The following is a 21,587-nucleotide window of genomic DNA, read 5'->3' on the forward strand; positions in this document are numbered from 1 at the left end:
ATGAAATTGCATCCAGAACAGTGAAAAAAAGTTTGTGTTAATACTTGGTTATTTCCTAAAATTACTTGCAGAGTAATAATCTTCCACACAAAAAAAAGGATCTTTATTAATCTGTGCATTTAAACTAGCAAACACTGTGTGTTTGTACACACACACGTAATTTAAAGAAAGTAAAGTAACTATATTAAGAAACAGAAAAAGTTGGTTGGCAGCCTCTTCATTTTGAATCCAGTGTAAGTACAGACTATCACTTCACGAATGAGGCTAATTATTTTGAACATGAGTGATCAAGTTTACTCACACATTAACATAAGCAAACAAATGGTTTACTTGGTTTCAAAAGTCCAGTTACGGAGGTTCAGCAACTGCAGCTCTTTTGGTCTCCCTGGGCCCAATGAGGACCAGTTGGAGGGTGGACCCTGGTCTGAGGTATTTTAGCTCAGTCCACAAGATCCCAAGGCACCCCGTCAGACTGAGGAACCCTCTCCTTGGCAGGGAGCTCCCAACTCCCCAGGAGAAGCCCCCATGCCCCGCACTACCATCATCATCACCAACCAGATTCTTCAAGGACTGAAAGGCACAGGTGGTACTTATCACACTAAGCAGAAATGTCTGAACCCATTTAACTTAAAAGGATCACCCACTTTATGCCACTCAGTTAAACCTTTAGATGACTGCCCAATGCACACAAAAACTCTACATTGCACAACTCTGGGGAACACCATGCACATCCCAGGGAGCTGTGGAGTGCACAGCCTGTGTAGCTATATATGGCAGTCCTCGGGGAAGGGGGAAGGGTCATTCCCACAGATATTTCCCCATTAAAATCCACTTCCTGATCCATGCACTTTTTACTTAATCCATGAATCCTTACATTTCGGCAGTCATCGTGGATCTCACTTTGATGGCTGCAGTTAATAATTTTCACATATCATTAAACGAATGAAAATACTTAGGATTTGGTTGATTAAATGCCAGTAAGATTCACACTGGAGGGGCGCCTGGATGGCTCAGTTGTTAAGCGTCTGCCTTCGGCTCAGGTCATGATCCCGGGGTCCTGGGATCGAGCCCCGCATCGGGCTCCCTGCTCAGCGGGAAGATGGCTTTTCCCTCTCCCACTCCCGCTGCTTGTGTTCCCTCTCTCACTGTGTCTCTCTGCCAAATAAAATCTTAAAAGAAAAAAGGAAAAAAAAGATTCACACTGGAAACAACAGGAGAGGGGTTTCAATATCTTATCTCCTCTTTGAGCCCTGAGAGTCCTTTCCCCATGTAGAATCATCTTAGTATCAGGCCTAATTACCAAATGGACATATTATTCTTTCCATGGGGGAAAGAGCAAATATATATTGCAGATAACAAGTAAATATACTTTTACAGATATTTTACGAAGAAAAAAAACATTGTTCTAAACAAATATTCATTACTTGCCTTTCATCAGCTGCATGACTGCTAATTATAAACACTCTATAAATTGTCTAAACCAGCAAAGAGGTGATCTCGGGGTTACTTTCCAATAGGTTGGTTAACTGCTCAAAAAACAATTCATTCAGCAAATATCACAGACAGAAATTTTCTTCCCCAGTCCAATTCAGCAGAGCCAGGATGTTTCTGAGATGAGCTCTGCCTGCACCTTCTTCGCTCTGGCCCACGGCCTTGACCTGGACTTCCCCATGTATCTCTCTCTTCTTTCAGGACCAGATGTCCTAGGCTCCCGAGGTTGTGTGCTCTCCTCCCCCCACCCCAATACTCCTGGGTTATGCTGTTTTGTACTCTCAAGATCAACTCCTTGCCTATGTCAGTTTTACATCTTACCTGACTCAGCATACAATTCTTGGCAAAGATGCCTCAGTCTCCCTTGGTTCCCTGGAGACACACAGGCCAGTGGCACGGATATGAAGTACGCAAGAAGCCCTCGCCAGGTCTCAGGAGAAGCTCTGAGGAGCCACGCACCACCACCTTCCTAACCACACTATTTGTAGGTGAGGCCCAGGTGATTAGGTTCTAAATGGGACACAGCTGAATATATTTCACTGGATAAGTATTCAACTACTACACAATACACCTGGGTCTGGCCTTATTTGCTTTTACCCTACTCAGAAGGAAATAAATTAACCAGCTACTGTGTCTTGAAAGCTGGCAGAACACACAAGACGCCTGGGTCAGAGACAAAGGACTGTTACAGCGCAGCAGAGAGCATGAGCATCATGTTTGTGTCCGTTCTCCTCACCCCCAAGTCCAAGGTGGGGGGCGCTGAGGGGCCCAGATGGAAGCTGCACGTGCTGCCGTCAGTCTGCGTCACAGCTGAGGAACCTGTGCTTTAGGGAACCTGCTGCTTTATAACAAGCAGTAAGTGAGACTGCTCTTTGTTCCAGGGAGAGACGTTACCTCATCCTTCAAGACTGCTCGCTGCAAACACCACTCGAAGAAATGGCCCAGATAAAGAGCATTCTTGGCACACCCACCCAGCAAGACATGTAGAAGTATGAGAAACGTGTGGAAAAGTGTCTCCCAACCACCTGTGTATGTCCCTAACTGTAGATGACGGTGTCTATGGGGCTCATGATCCCAGAGTCTCCACAGGAACCCTCGCTACACTCATGGCATGGATTACAAAAGCAGCAGCAGAGGGCCCTCACTGGAAAGGAACTTTGAACACCGCCCCGCCCAATTTAATGGCTTAGTCCAATAGCACAGTCTGGGAAGCCCCCCCAAGCACATAGACAGTGGCCCAACACCACCTTTGCCTCTCTTCCTGCTTTCTTTCACCTCTTCCACCTTTGGAAACTTATCTATGTTTAAAAATGCACAAGAAATACATAATGGACAGAATAGAAGCTGGTCTCAATCCGGGCAAAACTTTAATTCTAGAAATCTTCATCCCTACAGTTGAAGAAAAATCCCTTATGATAGTTTAGAAAATGAAAAACAGCGAGACGAAATTCCACTTGGCAAATGTTCACCCTCTGAAAGGCACTAACTTTGGGAAGGAAGGCAACTTTCTTCTTGCCACATTAGACTTTTTACATCCCATACAGTGAAAAACACAGTTTAAAAAACCAAATTCCTTAAGGTCCAACCACCCATAAACACCATTTGTAACAAAAATTTGTAAGTACATCAACATAAATTCAATTAAAAATTTATAATTGCCATCAGAATAAGTTATATATTAATAAACAGGTTCATAAACATATCACTTGTACATAACAAATCTTTGCAGAGGGCCCAGATAGAGGCTTACCTTGTTCCTAATGAAAATTACTTTAGATTTTTTCAATTAATAATTATTGGATAGCTACATTAGGTATTTTTCTAGGCATAAAAAATGTTATGCCTTTAATATGCCTATAACATCTATACATGTTCTTTTATTGGAACTGTAATGTTCTACACATACTACCAAAAAAAAAAAAAAAAAAACCCCAGGTAGGTCTGTGGCCTCAAAATGACCCTCTAGGCAGGACATGACAAATGCTATGCTGGCTTTTGTGATATAGAAACAGAGGGCTGATCAGGTCATGCCAGGAGTAGGCATGCTGGACAGCTGCAGCTAAACAGGAAAGGAAATTAGGGTCCAGGAGAGATGGGAATGGAGCAGCTGTCCTTGCTAGAAACCCTCAGAGAGATCCAGTTGCCAAAGGAAAGCACAGAGGTAGAATCTCCCCCAGTGGGTGAAGGACAAAAGTGAACAAAGAAAACCTTGCCATGAGTGAGAAGTTCTATTGCACGGAGTGCATTTCCCTAACAGAAACAGTTGAGGCTCCTGGACACCACCAACACCTTTCCCAGGGGATAATGAACCAAAAGCCTGCACCTGTCCTGAGTTGTCCTCTATTCCCCACTTGATGACAAAGCCAGCGTTCACTGAGTGCTCGCCCCTCTCAGGGGTGCCTGCATCATCTCAGTGAACCTTTACAATTCAATTTTTTTTTTTTTTTGTCCAAAAGGAACAGTTCAGAGTGATGGAGTCAACATTCACAGTCACCCGGCTCATAAGTGTCAAGGCCAGTATTTGAACCTACTTAGTCTCTTCACCACCACCTAAGACAAGGCAGTATTCTCTGCCTAGCATGGGGGTGGGGGAGAAAAAAGTTAAATTACAGAAATAAAGAATTAACCAGTTTTTGGATCATGTGGGACTATCTGGAGCTAATCATGAAAAACAAAATAAATTCCATGGGTATCTGCATTCAGTATGACAAAAAAACCAAATAGGACCTATACGAATTCATAGATTAAGGTACTCACCACAGAACCTTCGAACACCTAAGAGCTTATTTAAATGAAAAATGAACAATATTAGAGATGACAAAGAATTTCAAATAATACCTATACCATCAAGCTTAATCTATTCAATATGCAACTTTATGTGCAAATTAATTGAAAGGCTTTGTGTTTCTGCTAACTTAAAAGCCACATATGGAATCCATATGAAGCCAACTTTTTGAGCCTGCTCATTCCAAAGCATAAGAGTAATACATAATAAATAACCTGAATACTTACTTAACATAAACAAGGTTGATATTAATCAGAATGCACCAAAACGGTTTAGAAGAACCAAACGGAGTCAAAGCACTAGCACTTGGAAAAGGGCGACTCTGCATGCACACAGCCTACAGATAGCACAAGCCAACGTGGACTTCGTCCTAGGTGAATTCCTAAATTCAAAACAGATGCCCTCCCTACCATCCTCAGCAAGACGCAAAATCCTCAAGGACTCTCCTTGTCCCCTCTGCACACTCTCTCCGGGCAACTCGGCAGAGGCTGACCGAGCCCACTGAGACGCTAGGCTCCGGGGACCACAGCTGTTGCCTGTTTTATAACCTAGGGGCTCTGCTGAAAATCTTGGCTGGGGAAGGGAAAAAAAAAAGGATTCTACTATTAGGAGGGGGGAAAAGGTGGGGAAAGGAGGTAAAAACTAGAGACCTAAATGATTTTTAAGGTCCCCACAACATAGATGTGCTAAGATGATATAATTAGGACTACAAAAGACCAATGAAGGGATACTTCCAGTATCTGGGTGCTAAAAGACCCACCAAAGGACACTGAATTAATATTTACACAGCCGTTCCTGCTGAAAATAACTCCAACTTTCTGTTTTGTCATCAGCAGGTTAACCTTTTTAAGGAGTGAGAAAGAGATTCATTCAACTTCATTGAAAGCAAAAAGCCCTATCTTCTCAATTCTGAAATTCACAGAGAGAAGGGGGGCGAGGCAGGGGATATTCAATCGAAAGCTCACAATTAAAAAACTGCATTTTGAAAGATTCTTTGCAATAATTCATGATCTGCTGGTGCTCCAATGAAGATGTAGTAATTTCATAGTTCAGAGTTCATTTTCTAGTCTTCATCTAAGAACCAAAAATATAATCACAACCTTTTCTGTTTATGTCATAGAGACTTAAAACTGATCTCTGGTATTAGTTTGCATATTTATGCTATTCCATCATAAAAGAAACTTTAGTCTTTTATCGTAAATAAAATTGGAAGTCATTTGGTCATGTAAGTAGCTTTTCTTTTCCAAAAAAAGCATATACCTACTTACAAAAAGAAAATCCAAGGATATAGATCAATATTTATTATTCATGAAGGATATATATTGGTAATATTCATATTCATGAATGATGTATATTGACGTATATTACTATATACTGATATTTTAAAAATCCAAATATATCAATATTTAAATGGAATACATGTATTTCACAAAATATAAAATATTTCTATGCTCTTTTCAGTGACACCCATCCTTTCATTTTTGAAATATTGATCTGTGTCTTAAAAAAAGAGTAAAACACGATTTTCAAACTTTTATGCAGTTGTTTCAAATCCTCACCGGAGAGCAACTTTAAAACTCTCAAAGCATACAATAAGAACATTAGGGATTGCTAAATCTTGCAGACTCAAGAAAAAAATGAAAATGCCACATATAATTATATCATCTAGCCATCTCTTCATTCAATTTATTCTTTACCAAACCAATAGACAAAGCTAAAAGAACTGGCACCAAATAAACACTATTTTCCCTAGAATATCAGTTATGAGATCAAAAAAAAAAAAATACTAGGTAGTGTTTCTCACATGACTCATGTGGGCAGTTGCTGCACATCTTCGGATAAGCAGGGCACCAACAATAAAACTGCTGCCCAGAAAGTTTTCAGCTATATTTTTCTGTCTACATAAAGGTCATGTTGAAAAACATTTAAAGCTAAGAGCGTGGTTTGGGGCGTTTTTGTTTCCTCGGTTACTTAACACTGTAACTTTCGTTTAAAAGTACAGGGTTTTTCTAATGCCTAAAGCAGATCTATTAATTTTTTTTTTGGTTCTGTGGAATTGATGTTTATTCACAAGATATTTGTACTGTATGTTGAAACACTTATTCTAAATGTCATCCTGAGGGGGGAAATGCAGGTAAAGTCAGAAGAAATGCTTAAAAACTATTGATGGAAAAGCACATTTTTTTTCCTTTACAAAGTAACTAAGGTTTGCTAAATTCAAATCCTTGTAAGTGAGTACAGCTGAACCTCTGAAATGTTTTTTGTTTGTTTTGGGGTGTTTGTTCACTGCTCTCAGAGTATTTGACTAAGAGTCTCCATTTTTAATATAATGGAACCAAAAGAAAGCATTACTGGGATCGTGGTGAATTTCTTTTCCTTCAAAAAATGTATATTAATGTCACTGTATTGTTTTTACTGTAGAAAAGCATACAGAAAGTGCCCTTTTTTTAAAAATGGACTCATTCCAAATTGAACATAATCAATAGTAACTTGAAGGAAGTCTGCCAAAGGTACCCACCGAGACAGATTTCCTCAGTTTTTAACGTAACTTCCTATTAGCCTGAGATCCAATTTCCCAACGCATTTGCCTTTTCCTACCTAAGATGTAACTACTCACTGGGCCCAGAGTTAGCAATTTTCCAGAAATTGGGTTGGGGGGGGGAGAGGTAAGCTCTCTTTTTTCCCTGACAGGAAACAGAACCTGGAGTAAGCAAAACTTTCCACACATCTCCCCAACTGTTCTACCTCTAGAGATTCATCCATCTCACTAATAGGTTTTAGCTTATAAATGCATGCCTTCCTTCAAATTACTTAAAAGCAGTGCTCCCCAAAGTGAGATTCCCTGTTGACCTGGGGTGCCAGAGGAGACAATTTTAGAATACCTCATTAAATCATTTGAATCCGAAAGTCATTTCCTTTTCAACTCTCTTTTAATCCTCTGGTCTAGTCAAGGACAAAGTCTCCATTTGATGCCAGGATGTCGAGCACTTTGCACACTTGTTAACCTCCCCAGTAACAAAGGAAACCTAAGCTTCTGACTCAGGCCTGCCAGCAGGCACCAATCGCTACCCAGAAGTTAATAAGCCATATTATTGTCATTGTATGTATTTGAATAGTGATATTTTTCAAGTATTTTTTTAATAAATGTATTTAAGGTTTAAAAATGGAATCAATTTAAGATAAAAGAATCGGTTTACAATGGTCTAGATCCTTGCAGCTCAAAATGAGATCAGTGGACCAGCCACAGCGGCCTCACCTGTGAGCTTGTTCAAGTACCATATTTTGGCCTCTCTCACGCCTCCTGAATCAGAATCTGCATGCATTCGTTCATTCATTAATTCACTCATGAGAGAGAGAGAAAGCACGCCTGTGCCAGCCTGTGCCAGCGAGCACGGGGAGAGGCAGAGGTGGAGGGAGAGGGACAAGCATACTCAGGGCTGAGCCCCGAGCCAGATGCAGGATGCAGGGGCTCCATCTCAGGACCCTGAGATCATGACCGGAGCCACACCAAGAGTCAGAGGCTTAACCGACCGAGCCACCCAGATGCCCCCAGTATCTGCATTTTTTTTAAAGATTTTGTTTATTTTTATTTTATTTGAGAGAGAGAGAATGAGAGAGAGAGAGAGCACAAGAGGGAAGAGGGTCAGAGGGAGAAGCAGACTCCCCGCTGAGCAGGGAGCCCAATGCGGGACTCGATCCCAGGACTCCAGGATCATGACCTGAGCCAAAGGCAGTCGCTTAACCAACTGAGCCACCCAGGCGCCCCCCAGTATCTGCATTTTAAACAAGATTCCCCATGTGACTTGTACGCACATTAAAATTTGAGAAACTCTAAGGTGACACAAGAGTTTGTCCAAAACCACGCAGGCAGCTTGCAAATGACTGAACTTTGGGGTTCGCTGTTTAGATTACCAGGTGGCCATCCTCCAGGCCTCACAGAAACTGGCTAGCCCAGGTCAGAAGGACAAAGGGTAACTTCAGTGATTGCCAATGGGAAGTCACAAATCATCCATAGATTGTGAGGTCAATGAGAGAATCCAAATCAATAGTGTTGAGCGTGCTGTAGGTAGACTAAAATTACCTTAAATGTGCTCCTATGACATCCTGTCATGCTGAACAGATCATTCTTTTCTACCAGTGAAAACTACAGTAAAAATTCTACTCACCCTCCCTTTCATCCCTTTCAATCCTCTTCCCCCCCTCAAGGGCTGGGGGATTTCTGCACACCTTCTGCATAAGAATGAGTGACAAGGCTCCTTGCACCTACTAAATTAGCATGCCCTGGCCTTTTCTCCCAGAGTTGAGCCCAATTAGAGAGAAGATTATGCTTAGAAATTAGGACAGCCTGGGTCTTCTGTGTCCAGCGACACCACTGGAGGCAAAGAACACAGCTCCCGGTGCCTCCCATCACTACTGCCCCAGAGAAGAAGCGACAGGGTCACCCGTTCACCAGGATGGGTGGCCTACTTAGTTAATCAATGACCAGATAGTTCAGGCCAAAATTCCACTTCTGCATCAATTCTAAGGACACCTCCACAATCTACAGAATTTGTCTGAGATACAGAGTAAAACAATGACCAAAATATGCCAGACTTCTGATACCATAAATGCAAAAAATATATAGTTACAGCCATCTAGACATTTCCACAATATCCAGATTCAACAGATGTTAATAAAATGTTTTGATTTCTGCCAGGTGTTAGGCCCAACACCAGAGCTCAACATCAGAAACTCAACTTCCCAGCACAAAACACTAAGATGAGACCGTACGGTTTTGCCAAGAAAATGAAAAGGGAATCTAAATGGGTTAAAAAAAAAAAAAAGGAGAAAATTAACAACAAACAATAGATGCAAATTCATGGTCTGGTATCCATGATAAGAATTACATGCCATTCATTACAATGAAAAGAACACTGTGAATATTGTTAGATCTTTCTTCCTTTAGTTATTTTGAGAATGCATTTATGTAGGCAGAACATCACAGAGAACAAAAAATATATATTACCGTGTAAGATTACTTGGTTCTGAAAGAAGTTAAGAAAAAAAAAAAAAAAATGATGGGTGTTGAGGAAAATAGAGGAATAATTGCTAATACCTATGGAGTATTCCAAGCAGTTCATACATCTTAACTCCTCTAATCCTAATGACTCCAAGAGAGATGTTATACTACTATTAATAGCATTAATTAATACTACAACTAAGAATGCCATTTTGCAGATGAGGATGACACTGAACTGCAAGGTCACTAAAATAACCTAAGGTCACAAGCCTGGGAAGAGAGTTGGATAAAAATCAGACACACTTGGAAGTCCAAGCTCCTTAACACCAGACTCTTCTGCCACTTCACACCAGAGCACTACAATGCCTACGTCAGGATGCACCTTCATCCTCACTTTCTAATACGGACACATGTAAAGACTTTTTCTAAATTCTAAATTTCTAAATTAACTGATGGAGTCTTCATCAGAGGGCTGGGCCATTTTCACAGGACTGACTATACCTCAAAACAAGAGAACAAAACTTGTGGCATTAAATGCTTCAACAGTGATTAGAACTACTTACTTGGCAGAATTACGTTTTAAGGCTGCTTGGGGGGAAATATTAACAGCTGGGGGAAATTTTTGTTGGAAGCAAAACATTATACTTTGAGAAATGCTTAAGTCAAGTATTCCCCTTTTATTAGGACTACTTAATGAAGTACAAAGCATTAAAATAGCTGGCCTGAATATTTATTAGAGCACCAGCTGTTCCCTCCAGATTTTTAGAAATTCAACACTTAGTGCCAAGTATAACTTAGAAAAATATTTTCAACAAGGAAAAAAATATTTTCAACAGGGAAAAAGAGCCCTATCTCTTATAATAGTTATCTAAATAGTAAATAGTAGCTGGAAAAGGTATAGAACATCACTTTGCCTTTTCAGTGAGGGGAGCCAAAGTGTTTTGCCATCCACTTCCAAATACTACTTTGTTATTGAGGTTGCTGAATACATTACTTAAAAATTATACCTTGCAGGGCACATGGGTGGTACAGTTGGTTATGTGTCCGATTCTTGGTTTTGGCTCAGGTCGTGATCTCAGGGTCCTGGGATGGAGCCCCACAGTGGGCTCCACGCTAAGCACGGAGTCTGCTTGAGATTCTCTCTCTCTCTCCCTATCTCCCTTTGCCCCTCCTACTTGTGCTGTCTCTCTCTCTAAAATAAATAAATCTTAAAAAAAAAATTATACCGGGGCGCCTGGGTGGCTCAGTCGGTTGGGTGGCTGCCTTCGGCTCGGGTCGTGGTCCTGAGGTCCTGGGATCGAGCCCCACGTCCGGCTCCCTGCTCGGCGGAGAGCCTGCTTCTCCCTCTCCCTCTGCCTGCCACTCTGCCTACTTGTGCTCTCTCTCTATCTCTGTCAAATAAATAAATAAAATCTTTAAAAAAAAAAGCATGAGACTTAAAAAAAATTATACCTTGTTAATCCGAGTTTGCATGCGAATCTGGGTCCTTTATTTATTTTATTTTATTTTACTTTTTAGGAGTGGTGTGATAAACTATGCCCCAGTAAAACATTTCAGAGAAATAATTTAGAATTTATTTCCAAACTTTAGTTCTTTCAAAAGCCTTCCACTTTAGGAGCCCAGTCATAATCAAATACGTAATTTTTTAAAGAGGGTAGGGAAGAAGAAGTCAAGAAAATAATGGACAATTCATTATGCACACTTTGCATATTCTACATTCAACCTTTTCTTTCTAGAGTAAACTGACAAATACCAGGTTTGGGTATCCTGTGTTGCTGTACTGTCAGCTTTTTGGGATAGTGCTGCACATTTGGGTATGGGAGAAGAAATCTCCCCGCCGCAGTGTGACAGCACTCAAGTCAACGCACCTGCCACAGAGATACAGAAAGCAACTCCCCTTTCCCCTACCCCCTAATGAGGGCACTCAGGGCTGGGGACACAGGAGAAAGCCCCAGGAAAGGGAGGCTGGAAGGAAGAGCTCCAGGAAAGGGAGGCTGGAAGGAAGAGCCCCAGGAAAGGGAGGCTGGCCAGGGAGGCTGATTTCTGAAGGGGAGGACAGGTCACTATCTGGCATCTGTGGTTAGACCCAATCCCCTGCCCTGAAGTGGGCAGGACAGCAAGGGCAAAAGAACAGAATGTCTATTCCTTCATTGCTCCTGTCAAGTAAATAACTAGCTTCTCTCCCTATACAATGCCGATTTTTAGCATACTAATTGTAGCACAAGAGGTTCTGTTAGGCAGAGATTTTCTCATTTTGCTTTTAGGACTTTCAGATTTAAAAATAAACTGGCATTTTTGGATTAATAAAAAATTCCATGAAGGATAAAATAGGCCATGTTATATTTTTCCCATCAGCAACAAACACTAGCTTCATGTACTGGTGAAATCAGTCACTCTTTGGTCATAGCTCTACATTACCCACTCCTAGCTCCCCCAAGTGTCCCCTCCAGACAACAATGGGTAGAGATGCCACATCTTGCCAAGAACAACAAACCAGAGCTTCTCAAAGTCAGCTGAGCATCAGAATCACCTGCAGGGATTTAAAAACACAAAACAAAAACAAAAGCAAAAAACAAAACAACAACAAAACACACACACACACACACACACTATACCTGGGCCCCATCCAGGACCTCCTGATTCAGATACCCTGGTGGGAAGACTAAAATTTCCTAGCAACTTACGAATTATGCTGTTACATCTATAAAGGGGTGAAATATCAATGAATCTTACAGAAGTCACTCTAGTTAGTGAGAGGGACTTCCTGGGCATGAAGAGATTCATGCATAGGAGAAGGACTCATAACAGGAATAATTTTGTTAAAATATGCCTTGACCATCAAGATTCAAAAACACCTGAAGGCTAGAACAGTGGTTTTCAATAGTCTGTTTGAGCAGCGGACCCCTTTTTTCAAGCCAAATCCTTCATGATATCCCAAAATACTAAACCTAATGGCTGAGTCCTCAGGAGGGATGAGAGGTCACAGATCCTCCCAGTCAGGCCCCAGGCAACCTCAAGGAAGCCTGGGGCTACTGGTAGCCCAGTTTAAAAACCACTGGGCGAGAATAAGACATGTACATGGGATAAATAAATAGTACTAAATCAAAATTCAAATAATTAACTGGAGGGTTAGGGCTTCTGATTTGCACTTAGCCTAGGGAGATGGGTTTAACAGAAGTTCACCTAAAAAGAAGTGAAGGTTTCATTTCACTAGAAATTCACTTTGAGCCAGCAACGTTCTCTGGCTACCTGGAGAAGCCTGTGCAGTTTAGCTTAGGTTAATAACTCCTATTTGTATTGAGAGATTTACCTTTTACGAAGCACATGCATGCTCTCATTTAATACTGGATAACAACTCTGTGAGATGTTGGAATTATTTCCCCATACTTTAGATAAGCCACTGAAGAAATAATCTGTGAGAGTAACCTACTCAAAGACAAATCCAGGCGGTAGCAGAGTCTTCTACCTCTAGGTTCAGCATAGTCTAGAGACTTAAGAGGGAGTTCCAGGGCAACAGCCCACTGCTCTCTGGATGGGTGGAAGGGTGTGTGAAGAATGTGTTCCATTCTGGTTGCTACATTAATGGAAGTGTGTCCAAATGGGACCACAGGCAGAGTACCACAACCAGGGCAAAGAACAACCTGGAAATCATACATGAAGAATACATGAAGGAACTAAGAGCTTTTAAAGATGAAAAACAGAAGATTTAGGAATGACATAATACCCTCTTTTAAATAATGAAGGGCTACAGAGAAAGGAGATAAGTCTTGTTTTGTTACCTAGGGCCTTCTCCTTCTCCTTCCTGAAAAATTCTATCCTAAAGCCATTAGTAGGGACCAAGCAAGGTAGGCCTTTGTGCAAGGACAGGTATGGGAGGGGATGTGGAAGCCCAGAGCAGGGTATCAGAGCCTGATCAGAGTGAGAAGGGTGTTTGTATTAGGGTGCGGGGTTATGGCATTCCTTTTGCAACATCAGCAGGTAAGGAGAGCAACCTATGTGAAGGACAGGAGCAGCTAGCTGTGGAAGACTGGCTACATATGCGGAGAACTTATCAAATAAGTAAATTGTTATGAATAATGGGAGCCAGGAATCTCACTGTCAAAGAAGGTATTTATAAATATAGAAAAGAAAAAAACCTAGAATAAACCCTGTGGTATCAAAGATGGATTTGAGGCATCACTGAACTCATGGTCTCAAAATATAAATAAATATAGAAATGCATATGTAATGTATGTATATGCACATATATATATACACACAGACACATATTCCATATTTCTGTCCACTGAGAGTTCCCAGGGGTTGTGATACCCTGATAGCCATGGGCACACTTAGCAATCAGATCTTGGCTTCTAAATACCATTTGCCACTCAAAGGAACCAGGGCTCCTTGGAGAATTGGCTGATAAAATATATCACACCAGTAAATTACAAGATGAACTGGAACATCTTGTTCCACCAGAAAGCAAAGAAGTACTCAAAGAATGGTGGGAGTTAATGGGCACAGGAGGCAGCATGAAAAGACCATCACTGACTGCCAGACCTGGGACCAACTACAACATCCAAGTAAGAAGAGCAACAGTTTAACTAAAACACACTGAGAGGAAAAGAAAAAAAAAAAAGGAAACAGTAAGTTCTTACTGATAATTAGATTGAAAATTTGATGAAGACGGCTATTTACATTGTTTCAAAGTAAGCTGTCACACAATATGTATAAATTGCAAAAGGATAAAGAGTAACTTTACGGCGGAGCAGCTTGGCAAACAACACTTTAAACAAGTGACCATCATTAATAATGGGACAAACAGAAATCAGTGCCATCTGATGGGATGCAATGAGACAAACATAGCACCATTTTTATGATTTGCCTCCCAAAGATGCACAGCCTGAATCTATGAATGAGAAAATGAAAGATAAACCCAAATTGAGGAACATTATACAAAATGATTGGTTTATAATCTTCAAATGTATCAGGATCCTGGCAGAGAAAGACTGAAAGAGATAACTAAATATAATGTGTGTTCTCTACTGGATTCTTTGCTTTATAAGACATGATTGGAACAACTGGGAAACTTGAAATAGGTCTAAGGATTAGACAATGGTAACGTATCTGTGGTAATTTCCTGGCTTTGATGGCTGTACGGTAGCTATCTAGGAGAATATCCTAGTTTCCAGAAAATATACACTGAGGTGTTAGCGTGATAGCCATCATCCTGGCAACTTTTTCTCAAGTGATTCAGGATAAAAACAAATTATACCACATGCAATTTTTCTGTATTTGAGATTGTTTCAAAATAAAAATTAAAAATCAACAACAGTGAATTAGGAGGATGGAAGTTACTGGGAAACAGATTACATCTACTGGGAGGACAAATGAAACGTGGTCCAAAAACAGAGCCATGCTTAAATGGGTTGGCAGGATGTCACAGAGAAAATGTTTCACTGAATAGGAAGTCAGAGGAGATGATGCCTAGGTACTTTCCAATGATTTCGTAATTCATTCATTCAACAAATATCTATTAAACACCTACTATGTTTCAGACAGTGTGCTAGACCCTGGGCTTATGAAAATGTTGGAGAGAGAGTCCCTACAGTTGAGGCTCTTATAATCGAGTGAAGTATAATGATTCAGAAATTAGAAATGTAAGACAGTCATCAGTGTTACATATGGAAAGAAGTGTGTGTCTTCAATACTCCATTGTCTTTAATTGTCTTTAATAATCCAATTTTCATTTATAATTTTTCAATAGACCACACAAAGTTTATTATATGATCATATTCTTTAACATTTTCATCCTAACTCTTTGTGCTAGTGGGTGGTGTTAATTGAGGCATATGCAAAAACTTTATCACTTTTCAATTATGAACAGATGTAAGTGACTTACTTGATGTTTTACTTTAAAATTAAAAGCATCTTCCAAAATAAGTTTCAAAGGAGAAGCTAGGGCCATCCTTACTAGAGGAGACTTAATATTCCAAAAGTGAACCCTGACATGTTCTTCAACAGCTCAAAAGTAACCCCACATCTCTGTGCTCCAATTTTTTCATCTGTCACGAAGATGTCATAATATGCTTGTAAGACGCTCTGAGATGCTTAGAAGAAAGAAGATCGTAATTATAAAGCTTTGTTAAAATACAGGTTGCTTTCACCTTTTGCCAGGGACTAACTATTATTGTGGACATATTAAGACAGAGTGATCCATCTACATGAGCTCACCTTGGCAATTTGATGGTGGGTGGAACATCATTTGGTTTTCCAACTTTCCCCCTTGGCTTCATTTCAGTCTTCTGGCATATCATCAAATGTGAATACTTCAGTGTCTTCTCACTGACCCAAGCGTGAGCAGCCAGACCAAGCAAGTTCAGTATTCAATTATTTTCCCCACTGAGGTCTCTACACCCTTCTTACACTTTTCCCATATGACACTTTCATAACCATATTTAGCTTTCTTCCTACCATCTCCCTGTAATTCAAAAGGCAATTTAGACTCCCATATGGTTGCCATCGAAGCTAACAGATGTCTAGCAAATTAAAACAAAAATTATGACTTATAAACTGCTGATGTATCGTCATTCCAGAACTCATCTTACAATTTATAGTGAATCATAAGATAAGGCTTCCTACTTGATGTCGTCCCCCCCCCCCCAAGTTTCCTTAAATCTCTCTCCTCTCTGAATTTGAGCCCTGTGGAAACAAATTAGATACAACATTCTGCCATTCTGCAAGATAAACCTCCCCTTAAAGACACAATGTAATATTTGAAAGCACATCAAAGAGAAATTTGGCCTCAAGTATCCAAGGCTGTTCTAATCGTTGTACTAGGAGGAGAAGAGAAAAACAAGTTGGGTTTACCCAAATCATTCTTGGTTTTCCCAAGTCATTCAAGGTTTCCTATGATCCATGGGGCTTTTTTTCTAATAAGGGACAATTAAATTTACTGCATCCACTTGCCTCATCTCCTTGGCAGATCTTAAGGGTATTATCATTACCCGGCTAAAGTATTCTAGAAGTTCTATAATACAGGATGGGAGTAGTCTAGAGGCAATAACAATACTCACCATTTGTTAATTATTGAGACACTGTACTGAGTAATATGTTATCTCACTGAACCACTGAAACTACAATTCCATTAGATAATGTTATCCTTCCTTATAAACAAGAAATTACGGCTCAGTGCAGCAGAATGTATATTTCAAAGATGGCCACAACCCATATGACCTTGACATTTGTCCATCAAAAGGTGGAATTTCCTAGGGGGCACGTTCTGCCTGGAGCACTGGGTGTTATGCACAAACAATGAATCATGGAACACTACATCAAAAACTAATGATGTAATATATGGTGATTAACATAACAATTAAAAAAGGAAAAAAGGGAAAAAAAAAGGTGGAATTTCTTTTTTCACCCCCCTCAAAACTGAGTAGGCTCGATGTGTGCTTTAATAAGTAAAACACATGGAAGTGACACTGGGCCAGTTCTCGGTATAGCCTTAACTGGTTGTTACCTTCTACCAGTCTCAGAGACAGGAAGAAGCCACATGTAGGTGGCTCCAACCAACAACCCTGGCTGAGCTCTTAAGCAAGCATCAACTGCCAGTCATGTGAGTACGCCATCTTGGGCATCCTACCCCAGACAACTCCAGCTCCAGCCACATCTCACTGCAACTGTCCAAGAGACCCCAAGTGCAATTGCCCAGATAAGCCTGGTCAAATCTCACAACTGTGAGATATAATAAGAAAGTTTTGTTTTAAACCACTAAGTGTTAGGGTTGATTGTTATATAGTAACAGATCAACACCAGAATCAGATTACTTTACTGGCCTACAAACAGTTAAGAATTAGAACCAAAGTCCAAAAGAGTCCAGAGCAAAACATCTATTAATGGTGGGTGATAAGATGTGGGGGTTCAGGACCCAAAAGAAGCGACTTTAAAACAAAACTCCCTTTCTCCTCCCTCACCCATCTCAAAGCAGCCTAAGGGTTTTCCAAGAAATGTCCCAATATGGTGACAGCCTCAATAAAATCAATTCCCTTCTGGCTTGAGTTCTTCCAATATTAAATAGGGAAAATGAGATTTTCCCCACCACCACCCTGTGATAACTAATGAGAAAGGAATCTGTACAAGATGTTGACTTTGTTACTCAGAATATCATTACAAGTGTTATATAAAAGGATTCATATTTTACAGACGAAAGAGTAACTCTAATAATAAAACTATATTTAATGACTCACAGGACCACATTTGAGATTCACAGTGGGGACAGGGAAGAATGCATACTATACCAATAAGTGAACAAGTCAAGAAGAAATTAGGGAAAGGTGTGTGTGTGTTTTATGAAAGGATCTTTGAGGGAAAAAAATGAAGAAAACTGATCTTCAGACAAGTCTCAGTAAAGAAAGTCTGTAATTTAACAAGTGTCCCAATATATGCTATTTTCATTATACATAGTGCCTATCACTTGTATTTTTCTTCCCTAGCCTATTGGAACTCAACAGACATTTCCTCTGTCAGAACTAGAAAGAACCTTACAACTCACCCAACTCCTTCATTTTAAAAGCTGAGAAACTGAGGCCCAAGGCAGTTAACTGACTACAACGAGTCAAACTACTCATTAGCTAGAGAACCAAACTCGCAGTGCTGGTGCTACCATATGTCCAATTTTATTTTGCTAGAACTGTACCTCCAAGTGTCCTCAGTGTATTTCAAATTTCTTCTAGCATCTCACAGTGTGACAATGAAAGATTAGGAAACCACACTCTCTGTTATCAATCTCTTCTTCATACCTGTGTAAGAGCAGCATTGAGTCTGATGTTTCTGGCAAGAACTTGCAGGATGGTGACTCTGTACTGGGCAGAGACGTGCAACTTTATAGAAGCAGGCTGCCAAGTTACTGACCCCAGCTCTTCAGTCACTAACACCTTAGTCTGAATTACTTTAGTAGAATGTTATGGTTACCTTCCTGCTGATCATGACTAAAAACCATGGTACTGATAAACTGGGAGATTTAAATATGGGGTAATTTTGAAGCATACAGCAGGACAGGAAAGGTATGGGGGGCATCAGGGTGGAAAGCATTAGGCATAGAAAAGAGGGAGAAGGCGTGTAGAAAGCAGAGTAAGAGAAGGGCCTTGGAACGAAGGCTTCTACTTAACAATTCTGCCTAGGGCAGCTTGTTTAGTTCCACAGCCTAGGTCTCCTTTCAGGCTTCCCATAAAACTTCCCCCAAGAGATGAAGACCTTCAAAATCAGACAAGATGGAGCTCTATTCCAGAACTCTCTCTGCAAGCATTCCACAATTCTTTAACGCTCTCCACAATTCTAATGGTTTTGCCACAACCTAATCCACAGAATATGCTAAATTTTCCTCTGTACACTGTACAAAATTACACCAAACTGTCAGGGAAATAGACCCAAATCCCTTTATTTCTTTTCCACCTCCTGCTATGAAGCTGCACAGAAAGCCCCTGGGTGCTTTTTGTTGCCTGGTAGCTGAAATGTGCAACTTTTGCAAGTGTTCAAGTAGAATCAAGAGGCCTGGACTCACCACCTCGACAAGGTCCAGTCCCAGTTCAGTAGCAGTAGTCCCTGACTCTCAAAGTCACAAAGTTTCAAGTTCCAATAAAATCAAAACACCTCACTCAGAAATGTGACTACCCATCACTTTTCAACATTTCCAGCAAAGGTGAAAGAAGAGAAGCAAAGAAAGAAAATAATTTCTTCTTCCTATAATTGTAGCAATGTTTGATTGCAGGAAGGGAGTGACCACTCACAGGAATCAGGTACAGTCTCTGGCAAAAAAAAAACCAAAAAAAAAAAAAAAAAAAAAGAACCCTGCCTGTGAATGACCAGATACAGTATTGATTCATGTTCTCTGCTCCCCCCCCATTCTCTTTATGAGTTTTGAGGACAGATGACATGCTGAGACAGAAAGTGGTCTCCAAACCTTTCCATTTCCCTTTACAAAACATGCAAACCAACGCAAGATACTTGAACAGAAAATAGGAAAAAAATTTAAAATAGCTTGATAAAATGCGTATAGGAAAAAACAAATGAAAAGCTATGTTGATAACTATTCTCATAGATGTATAGGTTTGCAGGAAATGGCTAAAATTAAAGGAGAATCATAATAAACACACCCTGTGTTCCTGCTGCTGTGGATTATTACTGATCCCACCAAGTTGGATGATTGTGTATCTCATATATGAACCTACACTGAATAGCAACTTGGTGAACACCCCCAGACAGCCACCATCTTTACTTTCCACGGGGTGGGGGGGGGAGGATGCCCATTAAGAAAGGAGATGGGATGGGATGGGGAGTGGGAATAACACAGTCTTTGAACCAATGTTTTCCTCTTGCCCTAGTGAACTCTTTGTCTGGTTGCTGAACACGTTTGTGAGATCAAGGAAAAGAATCCAAACAAAACAAAAGAGTAGGCATCCCAGCCTAATTACAATAGGTGCCCAGCACATTGTGGGGCCAGCAAAGCCAGAGCGCGGTTTGCATCTTGCGTTGAAGCATTTGCTCTCTCCGTACCCCTAATAAAACATGTCTCACACATTCTCTTTGCATTGCTCCAAGGTTTCCCCAAAACGGCCCACTCTGTGTCACTCCTTAGAAAAGGAGGATGTGAGACACGAACACATTGAAACATGTTGATGGGGACTTGTTATTATCCTGACAATAATATATACATGAAAATAAAACCCTTCACCCCACATGCCCACTGGCCAGTCCATTATGCAAAAGGAGCGCCTTCCAGCTGAAGGGGAAGAGCTCGCAGGAAGCGTTATTTACGTGTACATTACAGAACCATATACCACCGCATCTGCATCCTACACAAAGCCCGAGATGGTGCAAGAAGATACACGCTGAGCATGGCACAGACCAGCCGCGGCAACACGGAGCCAAGCCCTCGTCCAATCAGATCCTTGTTAGAAGGTGGACCTCAGGGTCGGCTCTGCCCGATTAGCCTTCCCTATTATGACACCACGCTCTGCCCAACATCCATATCCCACCGGGAGCAAATCTAATTCGTGTGGTTGCTCATTTCTCAAACTGCCGAGCCCTTTCTTTCATCTGCATCCCTGCTATTCGTCCCTTAAAAAGCCACCCCAAGGCCTGGGTGCCCCCTTTCCGGCTCGGTTTTTCTTTTACCTCTTCCCACTCCTAGAAAGGATTAAATGTTTATCTCTCCAAGGCGCAAGCTGGAAAGGCGGAAGGCAAATGCCTCTCCAAGCTCCGGCAAGCGCCCGAGGGGCTGAGAAAAGTAAAAGCAGCAAGCAACGTGGGGGGAAATCGTCGCGGATCGATTGGCCACAATAGTTGAAATCCCAGAAGCGCTCCAACTTACCCAAAATATGACATTGAAGCCAAATATGAAATATTTGATGCAACAACTGACTTCAGGACCCTTGTAGTGCTTCCCGGACATCCTCTGGGTTCATGAAGACACTTGCCTCGGCAGCCCGAGTTTGGAGCACCGTTGCTCAGAGCAGCCCGGAGGGGAACAGGGGATCGGGGAAGCAGCTCCGGGCCGCGGCGCGGCGGCCGGGGCTGAGCCGCGCGGGCACCGACCGGTGGAGAACGGCTCCCGCACCTCCAGCCCCCTGGCGCGTCGAGGCCGCCGGAGCCGGGGTGGCTGTGAGCGGGCGCAGAAGCCGCGCGCTGCAAGCCCCGAGCCTCGCCGAAGCTGGCCCCGAGCCCAAGGCGAGAGCCCTCGTCTGTCCGCCAGGCGATCTGTCCGTCCGTCGGTCTCTGAGCTTCGGGCAAACACGGCCGCGGCAGACGCTGGTGGAGACGCTACTCGCTCGCCCGCCCGCCGGCTCGCGCGCGCCCTCCCACCCCTCGCTCCGCCCGCCGCTCGCTCCGCCCGCTCGGCGCGAGGCTCCTCCGCCCGCAGCTCCGCCCGCCGCCTGCCGCCCGCCGCCGGAGCCCCGGCGAGGCGCGCGCGCGCACGGGCTCGGGCGCTCCCGGGCGGCCGCGGTACCACGTAGCTGCACCGCCTCCTCCTGCCACCGCTCTCCGCTCCTCCCGCTCCGTTTCTTCCCGCCCCTTCTCCGACCAGCCCGGAGCGCCGCCGACCCCCGAGCGCTGCAGCAGGGTAGGTGAGGAGGATGACAGGCGGAAAGGAAGAGGAAGAGCGCCCGGGGAGCACGCGGATTGGGAGCAGCCGGCCGGAGTGACCGGGATTGATGAGCAGCGGGTCCCTCTCCACCACCCGCTGTGGCAGACAGCTTCTGGAGGGACGCGGGGGAAAGGGTCGTTCCGGGGAGAGAGGGCTGGGTGAGTGCGGATCCCGCGAGCCCCCTG

At 42.3% G+C, this 21,587-nt stretch overlaps 1 protein-coding gene across 7 annotated transcripts in view; it reads right to left on the reverse strand.

The window, feature by feature from the left end:
- TSPAN5 (tetraspanin 5) overlaps positions 1–21,083 on the reverse strand; it is a 169,197-nt gene extending 148,114 nt beyond the window's left edge. The window contains exon 1 of one of the 7 annotated variants that reach the window (XM_027599699.2): positions 20,629–21,083. In XM_027599699.2, the coding sequence (XP_027455500.1) occupies positions 20,629–20,709 (81 nt within the window). In that variant the 5' untranslated portion in view covers positions 20,710–21,083. The remainder of the gene's footprint in view (positions 1–20,628) is intronic. The other 6 variants (XM_035726288.1, XM_027599703.2, XM_027599701.2 and 3 more) reach the window with 6 other exon arrangements.
- Between the last annotated feature and the right edge of the window lie 504 nt (positions 21,084–21,587).

The sequence above is a fragment of the Zalophus californianus genome, chromosome 2, assembly GCF_009762305.2.
Source record: "Zalophus californianus isolate mZalCal1 chromosome 2, mZalCal1.pri.v2, whole genome shotgun sequence".
In the NCBI taxonomy this organism is placed as follows: Eukaryota; Metazoa; Chordata; class Mammalia; order Carnivora; family Otariidae; genus Zalophus; species Zalophus californianus.